Source organism: Parasteatoda tepidariorum, chromosome 12 (genome assembly GCF_982258835.1).
Source record: "Parasteatoda tepidariorum strain Cologne lab strain chromosome 12, Ptep-v5.0, whole genome shotgun sequence".
Classification (NCBI taxonomy): domain Eukaryota; kingdom Metazoa; phylum Arthropoda; class Arachnida; order Araneae; family Theridiidae; genus Parasteatoda; species Parasteatoda tepidariorum.
The window spans coordinates 56,234,438-56,256,648 of NC_141766.1; the positions used below are offsets into that span (position 1 = coordinate 56,234,438).

At 26.3% G+C, this 22,211-nt stretch overlaps 1 protein-coding gene across 3 annotated transcripts in view; it reads right to left on the reverse strand.

Annotated features, from left to right (window-relative positions):
• PEK (pancreatic eIF-2alpha kinase) overlaps positions 1-22,211 on the reverse strand; it is a 71,961-nt gene that overhangs the window by 1,647 nt on the left and 48,103 nt on the right. For 2 of the 3 annotated variants that reach the window (XM_043049481.3, XM_016068800.5), the window contains exons 10-18: positions 21,586-21,661; positions 19,473-19,549; positions 17,482-17,616; positions 14,416-14,556; positions 9,779-11,159; positions 7,780-7,929; positions 5,552-5,716; positions 4,182-4,283; positions 1,324-1,386 (exon numbers count right to left, since the gene is read on the reverse strand). In XM_043049481.3, coding sequence (XP_042905415.2) covers positions 1,324-1,386; positions 4,182-4,283; positions 5,552-5,716; positions 7,780-7,929; positions 9,779-11,159; positions 14,416-14,556; positions 17,482-17,616; positions 19,473-19,549; positions 21,586-21,661 — 2,290 coding nt within the window. The remainder of the gene's footprint in view (positions 1-1,323; positions 1,387-4,181; positions 4,284-5,551; positions 5,717-7,779; positions 7,930-9,778; positions 11,160-14,415; positions 14,557-17,481; positions 17,617-19,472; positions 19,550-21,585; positions 21,662-22,211) is intronic. The other variant, XM_043049480.3, reaches the window with a different exon arrangement.

Here is a 22,211-nt window from a genome sequence, read left to right on the forward strand (position 1 = left end):
AATAGCAACAACAGTAAGTTAATTTATTTAGCTAATTCATAAATCGATTCAAGCTAGTGATCTTTTATTTAAAAATAAATAAATGGGCTGAACTATCTGTTATTTTTAAAATATATAATAAATAAAAGTTTAGGTAACAAAATCAGTACCTTTCTTTAAATAAAAAATTAGAAATTTCATTTTTAATAAAAAATATTTCAGATTGATGATCAAAATTTTAAAGAAATTAAAATGTGCAGAAGGCACAATTCAATTCTTGTACATACGAAAAACGTCATACGAAAGACATACGAAAAACGTCATAACTCAGGCCACGCCCTGCTCTGACACATTGAGACTGAAAGTGTTGAAAACTGCATTCAGTGTTAAAATAAGTGAAAAAACCAGAGATTTTCGAAAAAAAACAACGGAGGAGAAAAAAACTTGTGAAAAACCAGTCTCCGATCAAAAGCCGGAGGGTTGGCACATCTGGAAATCGAATTTAAACTACTTAATTAGAGCAGCAATTAGATATTTCCCTAGATGTCATGTCCATAATGACTAAAATAAAAATTTAAATTGTAAGATATAAAAACTCTAATATAGCGTTTAACAATGTAATTTGAAATAACAAAATCTAAATTTTGAATAAAACCAACTAAATTATTCCTGAGAAATAAAAATTACATTCCTGTCAACCTCAGCGATTCATGAAAGTCAAAAACGCTTGTGAGCACAGATAATAAAAATAATAATACAGATTAAAATTCTATCCACGGGCCGGATAAAACCTACCAGCGGGCCATAGTTTGCCCATTCCTGTTCTAGAGCATCGAGAAATAAACTTATGTGCAAACTAATTTCGAATTTTTTTTTTTATGCCATCAAAATTTGGGCTCTATTGATGACACATTTGCAGAGTATCAAATTTGGTATTAATTATGGTAAATAGCAATCATATTTTGAATTTTAAAACCTACCCAAAATAAAATCGTGTCTATATTTCTGGTAGTTTGTAATAGAAGAATGTAGACAGGTCAATCCAACACATAATATTGATACCAGCAAAAGTATGCACAGAATAAAAGTAATCTACAATGCACTCAGGTGTAAGACAATTGTGTCAGTATGGATGGAATGTGTTTAAAAAAAGTTGAAATATTTAACGCAAATACTTCAAATAAGATACTAATTTTATAAAACTTTTACTGGATTTGTAAGCTAAATTACAAATTTTGAAAAAATATATATCTTTAATTATTTAACATAGTGTTATTTATTGGTTGTTTTGAAATTATCTGGTGCTGATGTTTTTTGTTTTGTTTTTGTAGGGCAAGGATTTACCTCTTTAGGATACTTTTGGATGAACTGGGGATCAAACATATGTCTTCTGGCACTTGCAAATTTCTAGAAGAAATATTTTGTGTTAAAATAAAAATATATGATCAAGACAAAGCAAAATAATATTTTATGTTTAGCAACAAATACAATTTTGATAGTTAATTAGTTAAATTAAAAGAAGCTAATGTTTTTTGAAATGGAAATCAAAATAAAAGTTGTGTTTGTAGCACATATAACAATCTTTTTAAAGCTATCAATGGAATTCACAGTGGTTAAACCTATGTTTCTTAAAGTATGATTCAAAATATTGCTCAAGGATCTTAATATTTATCTAGAATTATAATTGAATTTAACAGGTAAAATTACAAATTATTGTAAAATGACATTTATAATAAATTAGTGCTAACTCCTAGACAACTATTAGCAGCTCGGCAATGTAAATTTCAGTTTAAAAAGATCAAATAAAACTCTTTTACATTCTTAAGTATTGTGTCATGATTTATTTAAAACTTGTACTACTTTGTGCAGTCTATTGAAGATATATCATCAATTACCAGAATTATGATCAATAAAAAAGATGTAATTCTAAAGAATATGGATGAGTTTAATATTCACCTCTGAAAACATAATTGGAAATATTAAAATGATTTAAAAATATTTTGAAATTGAGGTGCATAGTAGTAGAATATAAACTTTTACCTCAAGTATTGAAATTAAATATGAAGAAAGTAAATATAGGTTTGATGAGAAAAACTGTTGTGAAAAATACCCATCATAGACCTAAATATGTAGAAAACTACATTTACTTCAGTGGTACAATTCTTACATCATATCTTGAGGAGTTAAGCTTTAGAGTTGTTAATCATATTATTAGGGAAAGAAAAAGACAGAGCCTTTCGTCCCCCCTTTTTTTTCACAAAATTTTTTCAGGTTTTCATAATTTAAATTTGCAAACCTTGTGGATATTATTAAACATTGTTTCTATGAATGCAAATATAAATAAAACAATATCACAGTAAGTTTTTTTAATGACTTATTCTGCCAAACTCAGTAAAAATACATCGATAAGAGTTTGTTATACACACATGCTTTGAATAACTGTAACTCTTCTTTATAAATTTTACAAAGTATAGTTACCTCCCTAATTCATAAATTCCCAACCACTGTGGAACAGGCGCTTAATTAGAAAATTTTACTTCTTAAAGACACAGAAGTGGAAGAATAGGTATAAAGAAATTGGCTGACTTTGGAGTAAATTTATAGATAAAAAAAAAGGTAGAATGAAAATCTGGCATTAATTCCAAAAATCAGACACAAGAACATGTAATTAAAAAAAAATTCTTAATTAGATATTTATGATTTCTTATGTTACACATTCCTTTGAGAATCAACAATGCAGGAAACAATCAACAACACACTGTTTTGAAATAGGTGTGATAATTTTTTAACTTTGACTATAGAATTTTTGAAGTTACTGGTACATATTTTCTAATAGTTTTCAAAAATCTAAATGATTTAATAGAACTTTAGCATGCTGCGAATTTTAAATTACGCATTTGAATTGACCCACTTGATTAACGACGATTCTACAGTGAATCTGTTTGGTTTTATGTCAGTCGTCGTTTTGTCAGTTATTAATATGGATTTTAACACGGCGTTTAAAATAGCAATGTTTTAATATATATTTCATTTGGTAAACTTTGATTTGCACTTTTGACGAATTATTTTTTTGCACACTCGATTATTGATGATTCACCCACAAACTCATCAATGACATTTTCGTCGGTTATTGCTTAAGATTTTTATGGCTTTTAAAATCTTAATTTTCTATAAGGCTACATTCTTTTGTATGGTAAATTTCTAATCTGGCATTTGAAGAATTGCCTCTTTTATGCACTCTCTTATCAATGATTCACCTGAAAACCTGTGTGGCATTATTGATCACATTTTTGTAGTTATTAGCGACACGAATTTTCCCATGTTTTTTAAAACCTTGACATTTTAATGTTACAATGTTTTGTTCGAGAAATTTCCAATCACGAATTTGAAGAAGCACACACTTGATGCATTAGATTTGTGATTGCAATTTTACCGACAAGAGAATGATGGATAAAGATATCACATGAATTTTTTTCTCATTGTGCACTTTTTTTAAGCACTGAATTTTTTCTCTCTTTTTACATAGAAGATAAATAAAAGACTCATTTTTATGCATAACAGTAACATTTATAAAATTGAAGAGAAAGAATTTTTTATTTAATAATTTTTTTCCTCATGAACACATAAAAGAATATACACATTGAAAAAAATTACATATTTCTCTTTTTTTTCTCACTTTGCGAATCTTCATCACATTAAAAAAATTTAAAATCCTTGAAATTCACAGCATTAACAAAAAAAAAAAAAAAAAAAGATTGTCGATAAGACCACATGCATTTATGATGAAATCACACAAATTGGATTTGTAAAAAAGTTCATTAAATATTTTGAGATTCACGTGTTGTAATAAATGTCTTAAAATTGAGATTTTTAAAAAAATATGTGAAAATCAGTAATGGCAACTGCCCAAAAATTGACTGAAAAAAAAAAGGATAGAATTATCGTGTCAAATAGTGTATACTCAGGTGAGCAAACTTCGATTCAGTGATATCTTAATTGTTTGATAATATAATAGCAGAAATCAGAAAAAAATCACAGAAAAACTCGAAGAATAAATACTTGAACAGTTTCAGTTTTAATTTGATATCTGATTTTACCCTAAGTTGCATGTAATTCAGAAGAAACTAAAAGGCTTTATCACTTTAAGAGCATTTACAACTAATGATAAAATAGAATTATAGTTTTTCACAACTGAAGCTTACCTCACGTTTTTCAAAACCAGTTTTCATTGGCAGCAAAAGTTCAAAAAAAATTAGTCCTAACGAATACATATCCGTCTTGGCGTCGTAAATTTTCTTTGAGCACTTGAAAAAAATATATATATTAGAAGAGCAAACAGTTTGGCACAAATCAGAAAAATAGTTATAGAACATTTTTTGTCAGAAAACATTTAAAAAAATATAGATATAAGGATAGTCTATTTTAAAGAAAAAAAAAAGTTTCAATAATTATGGATATATTATCCCACACCCACAATAAACTTTAAGATATTCAACATAATAATATATAAAATAATTTATCTAACTCAGCATTTAAAAATTCAATAAATTATTAAAGCTTTACAATATTTAATTTTACAAGTACACTCAATGTTAGGCAAGAATATTTTACTAATTTTTTAACATTATCGCTTGTTTTTCTGACCTTAATAAGTAGATTCCACAACAGAAATTTATAATAAATTTTCTTAGTGATGTTTAATCACCATTAGAAATTCTTTTCCTTTCCCCAAATTTCTACATTGATATTACAGTGCCTAACACTTAAGAAAATCATATTTGTTCTGAGGATGTGTGATGTTATAAAGATGATTTTATAAACTGGCATAACTTTAAAAAAGAGGTTTCATATGTAAGCTTTACAAGTATATTTGAAGCTAAATTAAGATATTTATATTTTATTTTAACTGTAATATATTATAATTTATTACAAAATATGAATAAATTTTTGTAAAATCGAAATAAAACACAAAAAATCATAACTACTTGAAATTCAAAATTCGATTAAACACAGCTACAATCTTCAACTTAAAGAAGGGTTTTAAAATATTGAAGGATCCTTGTTTGATTAGCAGAATTTTAAACTAAGGATTAAACATTGTTTGAAAGTTTCTAAATGCTCTTGTAACTTTCATTGTTCAATTCATAAATATACTTTAAGTTTAACAGTGGTATTTAAATCTTGTCATTTGAGCATGTTGCTACTTAATAAATTTAATTAAACATGCATTCTCATTCTTCATTCATAGCTGAATAATAAAAGAACATGAACACAAAGTGGTTTAAAATTATATTCTAATAGTCTGCAAAACAGTCTTTAAAATGTGGATCATACATATATGTTAATAAAATCTTTCTGGAATTTGATTAAAGTCAATAAAGCTTAGAAGAAAATAATCAGAAATTTTTGGGTTAAGGGATATATTATTTTTTTAAATGATAAGCAGTTAAAGATGCATGCATAAGTTATTAATGCCTGATTAATTGAATTATTGTTACAAATAATTCACTAAATATTTTTTTACACAAGTTTCCATACATTTTATCATGAAGATTAAGGAAGTATATTACACCTGTTCAGGACTCAAATATGTTGGCGTGCCAATACCGTGTGTATGAGAAAGTGTAACATCCATAGATGATAATTCAAATCCTTCATGTTGAGCTTCAGTTTGCGTAGCTAATCCAAAATCTCCGATTTTAATTAATCCCTCTTTGGAAAAGTATATATTTGATGGCTAAAAATATGTTATTTAGTTTTTAATTGAGGATAACAAGATATTCAATAGCAAATAAATATTTATTAAACTATATTCCAGCAGAGTCTTGAAAATAGTTAAACATTCATAATTACGTATCAAAATTAAATCAGATATTTATTGTTCATGCAACATCACATGCAGATGCTGCTGCATGAACAATTGTTCTGAATAAAATAGAATCAATAACAATCTGGCTAGACACATACATTGTTGTTAGACAAACATCAATCGATTGTTAAAAGGATTTTAATTGCAGCTATAGCATAAAGGTATTAATTGTAAAACTTTTTTCAGACTTATAAATTGAAAATTTATTATGAAATATTAATAAACCAGATTGTTCTGCTTAGATTGGATACTTGTATAATATCAATAATGAATCAAACTGCACTTTAAAAGATATTTAAAGGCGACTTTTTTATAGGTTAATTTTATTAATATATTTTGATTATGACAATTGAAGAAAAACCAAAAATATAAGCTATAAAATCATATATGCATATATATGTTGTAGGTAAATTAGAAAATCCAGCTCTTTGCAAACAATTGCCATTATATTGCAGTGCACAAGAATAATTGAGAACACATCTGATATTTTCATATCAGCAAAATACTTTGTAGTGTTATGCTGATAGAAAATACATAATTACAATGAGCTGAAATAGTTTAAACCTAATCAGAAAAGTATCATTAATAGCTCAATTAGCATTTAGATTTATAGCAAATGGCCCAATTTATTTCAAGCCATTTGCATGAGTCTAAATACTGATTAGAAAATAATATATTATAAGATGATGCAAAGAAATTGAGCCATTTTTTCAACCCATTTAAAATATGTGTAGATCAAAATTAGGGGCAGAAACTGAAAGCCACAATGAGTCCTTTAATAATATTAACTTAATAATAAATTAATTATGAAGAAAACACAAAAACTTAAGAGCTTGTTACATTAATAAAATAATTACTTTTAGAATTGTACTGTTCTCGAAAAGGAAGAGTTTTTAACTTGCTTTATTCACTTTTTAATTTGATTATTATTTGACTTTTGCAACAGATTTTAAGTAAATAAACTAAATAGCTCAGTCTACAGAAGTGCCTTTAGACACTTGTTATATCTGGATAACTTTGTTTAACCTTTCAACTGCTGAGCTCATGGGTAAAAATGTACTGGGATTTCCTTGCTACTGACTTCACCATTGAATAACATGAGGAAAACTAGTTTCATCAGGTAGGAAAGTCTATAGATGAAAGTTCGGAAAATAGTCGGAACTAATATTCACGGGGTAAAAATACTCAAAATTTTATTTCAAAAAATATAGATTTCGAAAATAATTTAACAGGTGCTTAACATTTGCAAACAAGCTTTTTAAAATTCAAAGAATGAAGATCAAATAGTTATATTTTTTAAATAATTTCCATTGATATTGATATTTAAATAAAAAGTTAACTTAACATTATTCATATGGTTAATTGGCTAACATAAAGAAGTAACAAATTTATAATAACTGTTTTTACAGTTTCATAAATGTACATAAATGACTATCTCATCATTATAATATATTTTTCTAAAGCATGACATATTTTTATTTCTGTAAGGTAGATGGAAAATTATATACACGACATTTAAAAATGTTCAAATTATGATGCATTAACTTTTGAGCATAAATGAATGAATGGATGGATGAGTGCCTGGAAAAGAAGCTAATGATAAAAAATGAAATTTTTGAAAGAACAGGAATAAATTTAGAACATTAAAAAAAATTATGTTTTTATTTGAGCAATTAGAGATACATAAATCCCTCATTCCTCTTTATAACTTAAGTGACAAAAAAGTTATAGAATGCTGCTAGGTAACCAACCTTACATTAAAAAATTCACGCTTTTTACAAGTCAGTGACATTTAAAAATGTTTAAAAACACTTTTGGAACACATGCCTTTTTCTGTTGAAATATAGGGGGGAAAAGGCATATTTTACAAAATTTAAGAATGTGAGAAAATCTATGTAAATCAAATTTAAGATGAAATAATAAATAGTTACTTTTAAATCCCGATGCATAAGACCACAAGAATGCACATAATCCATTGCATCAATAATTTGAGCAAATATTTTCATTATTTCATCATAATCTCTTGAATTTGAGTGTGAATGAAGCCAACTTTCAAAGCTCTCTCTTTGGCATAGTTGCATCTATGATAAGAAATATATATAGCATTAGTATCAAATTTTAAGTTCATTCAAAATTTTATTTTCCATATTAGTTATACTTTAATGCCTATTTTGCTCAACAATCCAATTAAAACCTTAAAAACATACAAATTGAACTCAAATAAGATAGATGTCTGTTATTTAATGGGCATTATAAGAGTTGTAATTATAATTACATCACAAGAAAACAGGACGATTGTTCAGACATCTACTTTTTAAATTTGTTAAAGCAAAAATAAAAAGGCTAACAAGATGTTGGCTTAATGTCAGTATTCAAATGAATAGAAATAGGTGGTGTGGCTAGCAGAATATCTAGCCTTAAAACTTTGATTTTGTTTTAAAGAGTCTTGTGGTTAGAACCAAGCTTGGCTTAAAAATTATTTTCTTGAGGAGACAGGTTAAAATACAATTCTTTGGACCAAAGTCAAAGTCCTAGTCAAAGAATAGGTTTAAACATGCAACATCCTGGTAAATTCCTCCATCAATTTATGACTGATAAATAAAGTTTTTCAATCTATGACAAAATAAAAAAAAATGGTATTAAAATATCTCCGATTACAGTTCCGAAAAAAAAAACAAAAAAACAAAGACACCATCCAAAGCTATCCTAACATATGATTAAAATCTTACAATATGGGTATAAGATTTACCTGAGATGGCTTTTGAAAGTGATTATTAAAACATGAAAAAATCTACATCACTTAGAGATAAATGTGTCATTATTTTTCCATCTTTTTCTCAAAGATTGAACACACTCTCCAGTCAATATATATGTCAGAAGCAATCAAAATAAAACTAAAGTTTTTTCTTTTCGTCATTAGGTCCTACAAATACTGTTCATAGGATTCTATGAGGCTACACTCTTGTGTTGTTTTTCTACTTTACAGAGACAATTTTTTTTTTTTTTTTAAGATTATATGATAGGTAGTATCTTATTGCGTAAATATAAAGACATAGCAAAATATTTCTAAAATACAGTTGGTAATGTAAACTAACAGGTTCAAAATTAAAAAAAAAAAAAAAAAAATACTTATTTTAAAGAAAAGTATAAAAGCTAATTAAAATGTTTAATAATGAAAAGATACAATCTCATCATTAGTTCACATGATCAGATTCCCAAAAATAGTGCTTTCTAATATTGAACTAATAAAGCCAAAGCAAAATATAACAATACAATAATATTGATTATATACTATTGTATATACAAAATAAAGTATTGTATTGATATATTTTGCTTTGGCTACATTAAAACAATATTAGAAAGCACTATTTTTTATAGATATAATAGTGTGAGCTGATTACAAGATTCTATCTTTTTGTCATTAAATTTTCTAATTTTGAAATCTTTAATATCTTTTCTACTACTTTTAAAATTCCTTTTTACTTTCCTTGCGTATTTATCTTAATTATGGGTTCTATGCACATTTAATAAAATTAATAAATCTTAAATTCTTAATTTTTCCATTAAATTTTTTTTGTACTTTATTGTCTCTTTTATACATACATATAAATAGTGCTGCTTTTTTTTTTTTTTTTGCTCATAAAACACAAACCTTGCTTCTGAAACATGTGCAAGCAATTAAACTGGCCTATCTAACTCATATTAGGTGTTTTATCAAAACTGATAAGAAAATTTTGAGTCATAAAAATAATTGTCATATATACTTGAAGTTTTATACTATCAAGTATATCTTCCTGCTTCAACTTGGAATTTTTTATTTAAAGTTATAGGATGTTGCTTTACCAACTGTGCACAAACTAGTATTAATGGACAATTTTGAAGCTTACATAAAATTAAGATTATTGCAATAAAAAGATATTAAAATATTACCTGAATGTATAAATATCCTGGTTTATTAATCTTTTCGAGCATTGAAGGCTTGATAGTACTTTTAAGTGGTTTCGGGTAAAACATAAATTCTTTTTGAGAGCAATCAAGTGACAAAATTCTGTCAGCATTAGAAGGATAACCACCACTTGTCATTGGTTTTAATAATTCATTATCCAAAACGATGTCTAACTGATGCAAAATATTACACAAATTCCTAATAACAACATCGAAATGACTTTCACTATGCAGTTCCAACCATGCAAAAACTGAAAGAATCCAGATTTGAAACAGTTGAAGATTTTTAACATATATATCACAGTCATTTTGCAGGAAAACAAATTTCCACTTAGGTATATGCATTGTCTGATCTTCACAAAATATAAAAGTACTTAATTGAAGAAGACATTTCTTTTTCATTGGCCAACACAAAGTCATATTTAAATCTTTAATCTGAGAAAAAACAGCAGTTTGCACAATTGAGCTATAAGGTCTCATTCCAGAAAAACGAGTTTGATCAGAACTGATTGAATAAGGGCTATTATCAAGGAATAAATTTACATCCCACAAAATGTTACACAAGTTGTTCTTCAGCAAATTGTGATAATACGTATTAAAAGGTCTAAGTATACAGAGAAGAGATATAACCCAACAACGGAATTTTAAGAGTGTGTCTAATATTAACTCTTTACCCTCATAATTAAATATTTCAGTATAACTCAACCAACTCAGGTTCTCACTTTCAGCTCTTGAGATATCAGAAAACAAACATTTTCGTAGCTGTGCCAAATCATCTTCACTTAGTTTATAAAATAAACAATTATTTACTAGCTGAACAAAGAAAAACACATTATTTTCATTATATAATTGCATAGAGCAAGGAACTAAGACTGGTTCAACAGAGTTCTTTTCCAGATCTTCATAGTTTTCAGATAAATTAATTTTGGAGATTTGTAGGTGTTCTTGTAATGCATACAAAGATTTAATTTTAGAGTTTTCTATGCTTGATTCATCTGATTTTTCAATAGTATCATTAGTGAATGTTATATCAAGAGAACTTGTGGTGCTTTCTTCATGTAATGATTCAACATTACTTGATGAAGACTGAGAACTTTCAACATTACTCAATTCACTATTAAAAAATGAATCTGAAGATCCAGTAGAGAAAGGTTTCCTATCTGGCTCTTCATCCCAATCGAAAAAATCATTTCCCAATGGATTGAATTGAAGTTTGTGAGCAATTTTGACATTGCGGTCTACACTTTCCTCTGACATATATTCCTCAAATTTCTTGGGTGAAGTGATTTTAACTTTCTTTTTTCTTGATTTTAACGAAATATGCGATTGTTCAACTGATGAACGCTGAACAGACTGGGTAACATCACTAAAAAATATAAAAAAATATCCAAACATTAAAAATAGAAAAAAAAAAGTTAATGGTCTAAAACTTTTCAAGAAGTATAATTTAAGTTATATCTAACTAAACTAAAAGAATTTCAGACATGCTGAAAACCGGTATCCAGCATTTTATCCAGCTTTATATCCAGAATTTTTTTAAAAATGGTATTATCTTAAATGTCACATCTCCAGTTCAGTTAATTTTTGTGGATTCTGTGAAAAGGGCGAGACTTCATATATTAAAAGTTTAAATTAATTTAAATTGTTCACCATTTATATACAAATGATTTCTTTGCTTTAATATGAATTTTTAAAAATTTACACTGTGCACTAACTTTATTGTAAGATGTTTGAATTTTGAGGAAAAAAAAACAATAGGCCATTATTTTTATTCAATTATGCTTTTATTAGATTTTATTTTCAAATATTTTGCTCTCTGGCACTTTTGAAAATGAGTATTTCCTTATACAGTTTTATCTAATACGATTAAGAAACTGGTTCATTAAAGACGAAAAAATGCATTTCAAAGTTAAAATTCTGTATGTAATGCCCCCAAAGGTGTAATGTTATTATGATATAAAAAAGATTAGAAAGTGAAAATTGCAATTACACTTTAGGATTATTTTATAGCACCCTTGTTATTAAGTTTGATTTTTTTTTCACTAATTAAGATGCTTATGTATTATTCACAGTAATTTTGTTCTCTAAATGTGCAAGAGTTAACAATCTTTCATTTCGTGTACTGTCGTTAATGATTTCATTTACACTTACATATTCTTTGCGTGCTCTAGAGCACTTAAAAGTTAAATAAATTGATCAGTATGAATTAATGATTTGGCCACATAACATATCAATTTAAATAACCAGAATTAAATGCAGTTCATATCTTGAATTAAAATCAGCCCACATTGAGATTGGATTGTTTTACTTTTTTGAGCATAAGAAATAATTACAATTTATAATTATAAATTAAAAGTTTTTTTTCTATCAAAGATCATTAATAAAGTGATAGTAAAAATCTTTCGTCCATTTGAGAGCAATTTAAAAAAAGAATCTGAAAATCAAGAGGTCAGAATAGTTCATGAGATTTAAAAATTTTATACTAAAGTAGTGAAAACTTTAAGTAACATCAATAAATATTTCATGCAAGATTATTTCAGTATTAATCCTTATTCATTTTGATATTATTACATAATATCTGGGGCTAATCCAGGATTTTTACTTTAATATTTACTTTTGTGAAAAATTTCAGCATTTGATTTTTGTAAAAAAGTTTAGCTTATCATAATTTTCTATGAGAAAATATGTTCAAAAGTAAAAACATTAACTTTGAAAGGATTATATTCCTTAATAATAAAAAAAAGCATTAAGATATTTACTGTTTACAATTAATACCAATACATAAGGTTTAGACAAAATAATAGAAACACTTCAATATAAACATATTTTTTGCTATTTCTCAAAAAATACTTAAAGAATTAGTTCATAAATTTAGAAGTGTTGAGATTGTGTGATTTCTCATACATATCAATAAACTTTTGCCCGAGGGACCGACAATAAATTATAATTGGAAAAGTGTTTTTGAACACCAAGTGTTTCGTGTACTTATGAAAAGAATTTAGTAATAAATTTGTAACTTATAACTATTATTTTAGTTATTATATGCAATAATTGCACAAACATCCATAAACCTAGCTTAAATATTTATGGAGATACATGGACATTAAAAAACAAACAAAAAAACGAATATTTTTGTCTCACATTTTTTGCTATAACTTTGAAAGTATTCAATAAAATTAAACAAAACTTTTGGAATAATTTAAAATTAATTACAAAGTTATTGCTTTAAAAGTTGAGAAACATTCGTTAAAATCTGTGCAAGTTATGAGTAATTGAAGTAGTTCTCTCATACTGCACATGTGCAGAAAAAATTACTAATTTTTTTTCTTAATTTTGTAGTGAATCTAATTCGGCAACTTAATCCATGGAGCCCAAACAAGTCTGATTCAAATATCTTAAAAAGTTTCAAGCAATTTTTTAAGTAGTTTTGTAACAATTTTAAAGAAAACTCAAAATGTAAGGGTTTTCTACAAATTTAATTTTTTACTATTAAACAAGATTTATTAACAAATGATACCCTTCTAATGATGATCCAGACAACAAAGTGTGATGGTATTAGGAAGTAAAGAGGAAGAGAAGGAAGGAAGAAAAGATACTTTTATAGGGCTGATCCCCAACAATGCAGGCGTCATTTTTAATAAATCCACAAAATGAAATTTGAGGACAACCTCTTATAATTTTGAGCTTTCTTTTGAAAAGTGAAAAAAATATTTAGAAAATGACTAGAAACTTTTTAAAATTCGAAGATATCCAAATCGGACATTTTTCATTATTTGGCAAGTACAACAAATTTAAGAAAAAAATTGTTTAAATTTTTTCTGTGCATGCACAGTAAAAAAGAACTATTTTTATTACTCATATCTTGTGTAGTTTTAATGAATTTTTCTTACATTTTAAAGCAATAATTTTGTAAGCAATTCTAAATGGATCCTAAAGTTTCGTTTGATTTTATTGAATATTTTCATAGTTATAGCAACATAAGACAAAAAAAATATTGAAATAAAAATGTCCATAAATATTTAAGCTAGGTTTATGAAATTTAGTATATAGTAACCAAAATATTAGCTAAAAGTTACAAATTTATTACTCAGGGTTCATACAGAGATCAGAAGGAATCCAAGGAGTATCCATGGAGCCCAAAATTTAAAAACTTTGCATAAAAGATAGCTAGACATTTAAAAAAAAAAAAAAATCAGAAAGCAGTTACTATAAAGAACTTGCAAAAATGTATATTTTGCATAAGATATTTTTTTCTAGCCCTTTTGAAATAAATTTTGACTTTGTCAAACTTCATCAAGAAAAATAAATAAAGTGCCAAACTACTGCGGGAATTTTTGAGAAGGTACTGTCTTTGTTAGGTAAATTTTTGTGAAAGCACTAATAAATAGTGGAAAAACTGACCTGTATTAAGCCCCGAATATAGTCAAAACTATGATTGAAGTATATTTGCCATTCAAACATTTTATCAACAAAAAAAAAAATAATATATTAATGAAAATATTTTTTAAGATAAAAGTTGTTGGTAATGAATTTTTCTATAAAAAAGAAAATTCATTTTAGCAGGTTTAATGTTAATGTGCTATTTACTTAAACAAAACATAAAAGTTAACTAAACTACGTACGCAATATTTAACACTTGATCTCTTTCATCTTGCCAGCCTTCTGGTGGATTCTCGACCCAAGAATTGAAATAACGAACTATATGGGGATGATCAAGTTTTGCTAAGGCTTTAACTTCTCGTAGCACTCCATCATAGCGTCGTCTAAAAATATAAAAGCAATAATGCATTTTTTGTCAAATTTTATAATAAATAAAAAAGGATATAAAAATATATGCAAAAAAGAAAAAAAAAAAGAAAAAAAAAAAGAAACAAAATTTTTGGTTTGAAAAGAAATTTTTGTTTTTGAATAAAATGTACACCCAGATCAATGAAATAAAAATTTTAAAATTTCTAGAACTGAACACTTCTTGTTAAAATTAATAACTGAACAGTAATTGATTAATTTCAAAGGAGTTACTATTCAGAAATATGAATATTGAAAGCTTTGTTGAAATCTTAAACCAATCCATGAAGTTCTCACCCCCAGCGTTTTGAATGAACCACACCAATTTCAACCACATCTTTACCAGAATAGATGGGTTTTGGAGAAAATGTCCAGATAAAGGTATTTAGCAATTCGTTACTGTTTTAGGGCTCGCCAGAACATATCTTTTCAGTAAATTGTCCTTTGACAGGTCTTTGAATACACCATCCAAAATAATGGAAAAGACACTTTCAATTTGTGACATTTCTTAAAATTTATCAAGAAATATTTAGAGAATTATTTTATAACTTAAGAATTGTTTAGGTCTTGAGGTTCCTTCATAGTTATCAATAAATCTAAAACTTCCAGAGGAACAGCAACAAATTGAAAACAAAAACATATTTTTTAACATCCAATGGCAGAAAATACAGAAAAAGCTTGTAATTTGTATCAATTACTTTGATTCTTATTTGCAAAAATTGTACAAAATTTCATAAACTTAGTTTCAGTACTTAAGGAGTATGGACATTTTTACAAAAAATTAATTTCTTTTGTCTCACGCTTTTTTTGCTATAACTTTAAACATATTCGATAAAATTAAACAAAATATTTGGAGAAATTTTGAATTATAAAAACTAATTTATTATTTTAAAATTTGAAAGAAATTCGTTAAAAATTACAACAGATACGAGTGTTTAAAGTAGTTCTTTTATATTGTGCATGTGCAGAAAAAATCATAACTTTGTAGTTAATCATATTTAAAAACTAATAAAAAAAAAGGCTGATTAGATTATCTTGAAAATATAAAAAATTTCTAGCAATTTTGAGTTTTTAGTAGTTTCTGTATATTTTAGAAGATAGCTCTGATTGATTAGGGATTTGTGCAGACATTATTTCGCACCATTATACAAGTTTTATTAAAAATGATCATCTATCATAAAAGTATGTTTTCTTTCTTTTTAACATCACATTTAGATTTAAGTGCACAAACGATTGTTATGAGGAGTTATCATTTGTTATTAAATTTTGTATTATAATACAAAATTAAATTTGTGGAAAACCCCTTATCATATAAAAAATAAGAAAACTACTGCTAGAAACTTTTTAAATTTTCAAGATTCTTTTTTTTTATTAGTTACCAAACATGATTCACAACATTATAAAAAAATATTTTAATTTTTTTTCTGAGCATGTGCAGTATGAAAGAAACTACTGCAAATACTCATATCTTAGGAAATTTTCTATACATTTCTTTTTTCAAATTTTAAAATAATTTTTTAATTAACAATTACTCCAAAAAAGCTACTTTTATTAACTATCTTAAAAAGTATAGTAAAAAAAAGACTAAAAGATTAGTTTTTCATAAAACTCTCCATAAATATTTAAACTAGGTATACAAAATCTTATGCAGTTATTGCAAATACCAACCAAAGTAATCAATACAAGTTATAAGCTTATTGCTATTGCATAGGGTGCTAAAAAAAATACTTATTTTCATTCATAATTTATTAACAATCAATCAAACCTCTGAAATCTTTTAAACGTTAATAATAAGTATGAGAAATTGTATAAAGGATACACCTCTAAAATTACAGAATAATCCTCTAAGTATTTCTTGAGAAATTTCCAAAAACTGATAGTGTCTTCTACATTCTTGTTGGGCAGCAAGTAGGCCTACTAACCTCTTGCACTGTTTGTGAGCCCTCAATGACTAGGATAATTGCATTTTCAAAACTAAATCAAATAGTTGTTATGCAAAATGATTTCGCCCTTATATACTCCATGGTATAAAGCATTGAAATATGCGATAGAAGAATAAATCAATTTTTTAAAAAAATTTCTAGACTAGCAAACCACCTTAAATAGAAAAAAACATAAAATCTACAGCTAAAGCCAAACATTTCAGCACTCATCTATCATTATAGACCTTGATTTCTAACAAAAAATTAAAAGGATCCAGATCGGCTAATTGTTTTTCTCCAATTCTAAAATTTGTCACTATTACAGCTTTCAGGGAAAAAAAACATTACCTTACAATTTATTAGTACTAAATAATAATAATAATAATAAAAAAAAGAAAAAAATGTGGATAATGCACAAATAAAAGTACAGAAATGGACATACTACAGTTTTAGTTCTATAAACAAAAACCTTCTTCAGTGTCTAAACACCAAATGATCTTGAAGAAGAAAAGAGAAATAAAAAACAGGAGTGAGGGGATGGGACTGATAAAATTAGAACTCCTGGGTACAACAGATTAAATTAGAATAAAAAAATTTCTCTATCTTCACAAGATGTTAAGACACTGAGGAAGGTTGGCGTTTAAAGAACCTTAACTATAGCATGCCCATTTCTATACTTTTATTTGTGCTTTAGTCTCCATAGCGCAAATTATATCCTATCCTTTTTGGATTTTGAATTTATTAGTAATTTAAAAAATGAAATATATTATACTTAATTTTAAGAGCATTAAAAAATGTACAAGTTTTCCTTGTTCTTCCCTTATCCATTGAAAACACTGTTTATGCATGTTTAAACTTTTTAGATGAACAATAGAAATTTAGATGAATACATTTTACACCTATAAGATCGTGACTTCTATATAAGATAAATATATTTTTACAGTTAAATAATACATCATATTTTCAAACCATAGAACTTACTCTTTTCTTCCATCTACAATAATACGAATTCTTTTTACAGCATAATCACAGTCATCAATTTTATTTTTTGCTTCCATAACAACTCCAAATCCGCCTTTTCCTAAGATTGTAATAAAATGAAATTCCTTCTGAAACCTAAAAGAAAATAATCTTATAACATAGTCACCCTGTTTTAAGAATTAACACTCACAGTTATATGTTAAAGTTAATACGCTTAATGCAACATTCCCTAATTTAGAATATTATTAATAGAAGTAAACTTATTAGTATTAAGATACTAAAACCTTGCTCAAATATATTAAGGTAAAATTCAGAAATAGTTGCATTGAAGGTAAGAACTTAAAAAGAATAATAATCTCTAGTTCAAAAATCATAAAAAATATATGTGCCAGGAATGCCTACTAATTGCAATGAGTCAAGAAGTTTTTATTCACAGCAATATTACTTTTTGTGGCAATATTGAAATTCAAAATAAAACATTCATTTGTTATTTTACAAGATACAAAATTTTTTCCAGTAGAACTGAAATCGAATACTAAGTATTTAAAAGATATTCTACAAATGACAGAATACTAAAAAAAAAGTTTCACATAAAAATTTTTAATAATTAATTCTAATTCACATAAGGTTCTAATAACACAAATTTTTTTTAAATGTTGAAAATAAAACCATCCTTATTGATAAAATTAGAATAAGGGGTTGTCTATAAATTGCATGAGATTCAGTAAAATGAAATGTCATTAAAAACGTTTTAAAGCTAACATAAAGAGCTATTCAAATATTTAAAAAAATTTTACAAACAGAATAAAAATCTGTAAAAATGATGGAAAATCTCTAATTGTTGGTATCCTTGCTGTTCTAATTGAGGCAAGACAGCAATCAGCAAAAAATTATTAAATTAACTTTAAGAACTGACACAGGTAAACATGCAAAATCTGATAATTAACTATACCATGGATGGCAAATATGTAGCATACGTGCCAGAGTGAAGTTGAAGTTTACACAATAGCACACAAGATAAACTGAAAAATTTAAAAAAAAAAAAAAAATGCCATCTTTAACAGGCCACTGCATAAGAAATCAGCACCTCTAGACACCAGCAGAATGCAGCTAGACAGCCTCGGCTCGGTCATGGGATGTGCCCAATGGTTTCAGTTAAAAAATTTTAATGAATATTATGAAATCAACATAGATCGTTCAAAAGTAAGTGATGTCCATTTAAAACATCCGATTTTGTAGGAATTTTCTAGAATTAATCTTAATATAAATGATTTGGGAAAAAAAATGGAAATTATGAAGCTAAACTAAGTTGTGACTATTCAATGATTATTTAAAATCAATTTTTCAAGTTATTCATTTTTATTTTTTAACAGAATTAAACTGACTAAACGTTTAAAAGTGTATATTAACAATAAAACCTAAGTAGTTAGCAGTATTCTTTTACTTATTATATAATTTTTTTAAATTTCACTAAAAAAAAAAAAAATTTTTTTTGTCTAAAAATTCTATTTTTTGAATATAAATAGCATTTCTCCCTTTTTATGTTCCAGCATATTAAAAGTGGCACACATAATTATTTTGTTTGAGAAAGTGGTACACTTTACCCAAAGATTGGCCACTTTTGGATCCCACTGCAGAATTTGATATTTCTTAAGTAAGTGAATTAAAGTTTATTAGTTTTTACTACTTTAACTGATAAAAAATTAAGTATATTGAAGCTCAAAATTTCAAGGAGAACAAATAAAAAGTTGATGCATAACAAAAAAAAAAAAAAAAAAAACAAGAAGCACCATGTGTCTAATTTGGAATCCATATTATACAAACTAATACCTAAAGTTGGCTCTCAATAACAGTAAAGTTCCAAGAACAAGAAAGTTATGAATTTATTCATATGAGTTCAGTTCATCATAGTTTTATTCATATGATTATTGTCTGAGCTAAAATTTTAAAAAAAGGAAGCAGTTGAAAATTAATAAAAAAAAACAAAATACCTTGAAACAAACTCCTCTTCTGCTTGAACTTTAGTAAATGATGTATCAACTGTAGAGGTACTTGTAGTGGCGACTCTCTAAAATTAAGAAGCATATCATGCTTTTGAATAAGAAATAAAATGTATTAAAAAGTAAGTAACTGTTTTGAAAGCATTTATTTGAATCAGTAATTTAAAATGTTATGTTTTAACCTTTCATCCACCAAACTGCATAAACAAAATAGTTCTACAGTAAAAAACATTTCTTCATAGAGTAACAGAAAGAAAATAGGTCCAATACCAACCAGAAACACTAAAATTATAGGATTCAGTAGTCCCCCTCTCCCACTTTTTGGCCATTATTTCCAAAAACTGTAACATACTTTCACTCAAGTTTAAGGCAGCCTTAAGAGTACATTGTTAATAAATAAAAACTATCATTAGCATTCAATTCAAGGTAAACAACGATTTATTATGCATAACTTCTTAAATAACAAAACAAAAATTATTAACTGTGCATAAAAATACACATTCTTGACATATTACATTAGCATTTGGAAATCACAAAAAAAAATCATGTAACGACATTTATGCATAGTTGTACTATTGAAGACTTGCCATTGTCCTGAAAAAAAATTAAGCAAAAAGGAATAAATGTAGAAAATGGATAACTTATTTAAAGTAAGCTATAATGTTTTAAAATAATATTTAGCATAATATCATGCAAAATCAAAAACCATATTTTCTTGGTTTTGAAATTTTGCACAAGAGATATGCTGATGTTGAGTGAGTAAGAGGAAAGATTCTTGAAAGCGGCCTGAACTTTCCTTGAACATTGTCTGCGCCTTAGGGCATATTCTGCACAATTGAGTTACACTCATGGGATAAAAATTAGTGGTAATGTTTATTAAAGGAAAATAATTTTGGAACATAAGTTAAAGTCCAAGGATATAGTTAAATTTAAAAGAAAATGCATTTAAGTAGATAAAACTAGTTTATTTTACATAAAAATAGGCGTACACGAAAATTAAAAGTAACATGAACAATGTGATAAACACTCCAGGTAACAAGGCTGCCATTCTGTTTAAAAATTATGCAATTTTTCAGAAAAAAAAAATCAATCCTGTTTTTTTTTTTTTTTTTTTTTTTTTAACGAGAGTTCTATTAAAAACTTTCGCAACAATCCTTTTTTAAAATTATAATATAAACTTAAGTCATTATATTTATAAATAATAATGCAGCAAAATTTAACATTTTGATCTTAATCTGCACTCTTTTATTCCTTAGGTTTAAAATTATACCCCTTCAGCAATATTTAGTAAAATTTAATAAAACAGAAAAAGAAATACATTACAGTGGCAATGGGAAAAGTTCTTTGTTGATATGCTAAATGCTAGAATTTTATGGTCTATTGAAAAGTAAACATGTTAATAAAAATCATTTTGGTAAAACAAATCTCTTATCACCCTTCTTTTTTCTTTAGTTTAACAAAGGTTTAAAAATGAATTTGGTAATAATGCATATATTGTTTAAATAGAAAAATAAAAAAATTTGATAATTATATCTAATTTAAAAATCATTACAGAATTTTCACTTCTTAAATTTCTTTCACGTAGGATATAACAATTACAACTATTAGAATATGAAAAGTTCTAAGAAAGAAGATCTGAAGCTCACACCAAAGTTTGATTCTGATAATCAGTGCTTTGGTTTTAAAGATAAGAAATACTTGGCTTTAGTCCCAAGATAGCTGTCTTTTAATTTTATTCATGTTTTTATTATTTTCCACATTGTTACAGCATGAAGATAACTCACTTTTTAATGGATAGAGTAATGCTGTTTAAATATTGAGAGATCTTCATTTGCAGGAAAAAAAGAAAGAATTAGGACCACACTGAAGCAAAATTGCTAATTTGTTAATTGTATTAAATTAAAAAAAGACAAAACTCTAGCAAATTAGTTAAATTGAAACTAAAATAAAAACTAATTACACTGCATTTATAACATAAAAAATAACAGTCACCAATTTCTAAAAAAAATTATTACAATGAATTATAAAAAAATATACATATTTTGTAAGTTTTAATATTAAAAATAAGTCATTGAAAATATGAGAAAAAGGAAAAAAGGCTTACTTTATAATGAATACACCAGAAGAGAAAAGCTAATGTCACGACAATCACAACGACCATCAGCAAAAGTAATTTAAGCCTGAAGATATACATAAAATCAGAAATAATAAAATTATTACGCTACACTCATTAAATCAAAATTAACAAAGCATATAATTAATACAATACATATGATGTATATATAAATATGCATGATACATATTTATATATACATCATACAGGCATGCAAACAATAGTAATGAAGTGACTTTTGTCAGCCACCAAATAATAATAATCAGTTACCTAATCTAGGATATTTAGCTTAATATTTATATTAGTAACAATTAGATTTTTATGTAAAAATTATCCTCCTGAGTACTTTTCAAGAATAACAAACATGATACATTTAAAACAATCTTGAGATGAGCTACTTCATATGCTGAACCATGATCAAATGAAAAATTTATAACTAATATATAAACCACATATATATTTCAGTACTATATATATATATAGTAATGAAATATCTATGATTTGTATATTTGAAATCAAATACAAATACATAAAAAATCATGAACAATAAAACTTCAACCAAGTTTTAATACAGTAGAGAACCAATTAACCGGGATGCTCGGGACCATCGCTACCCC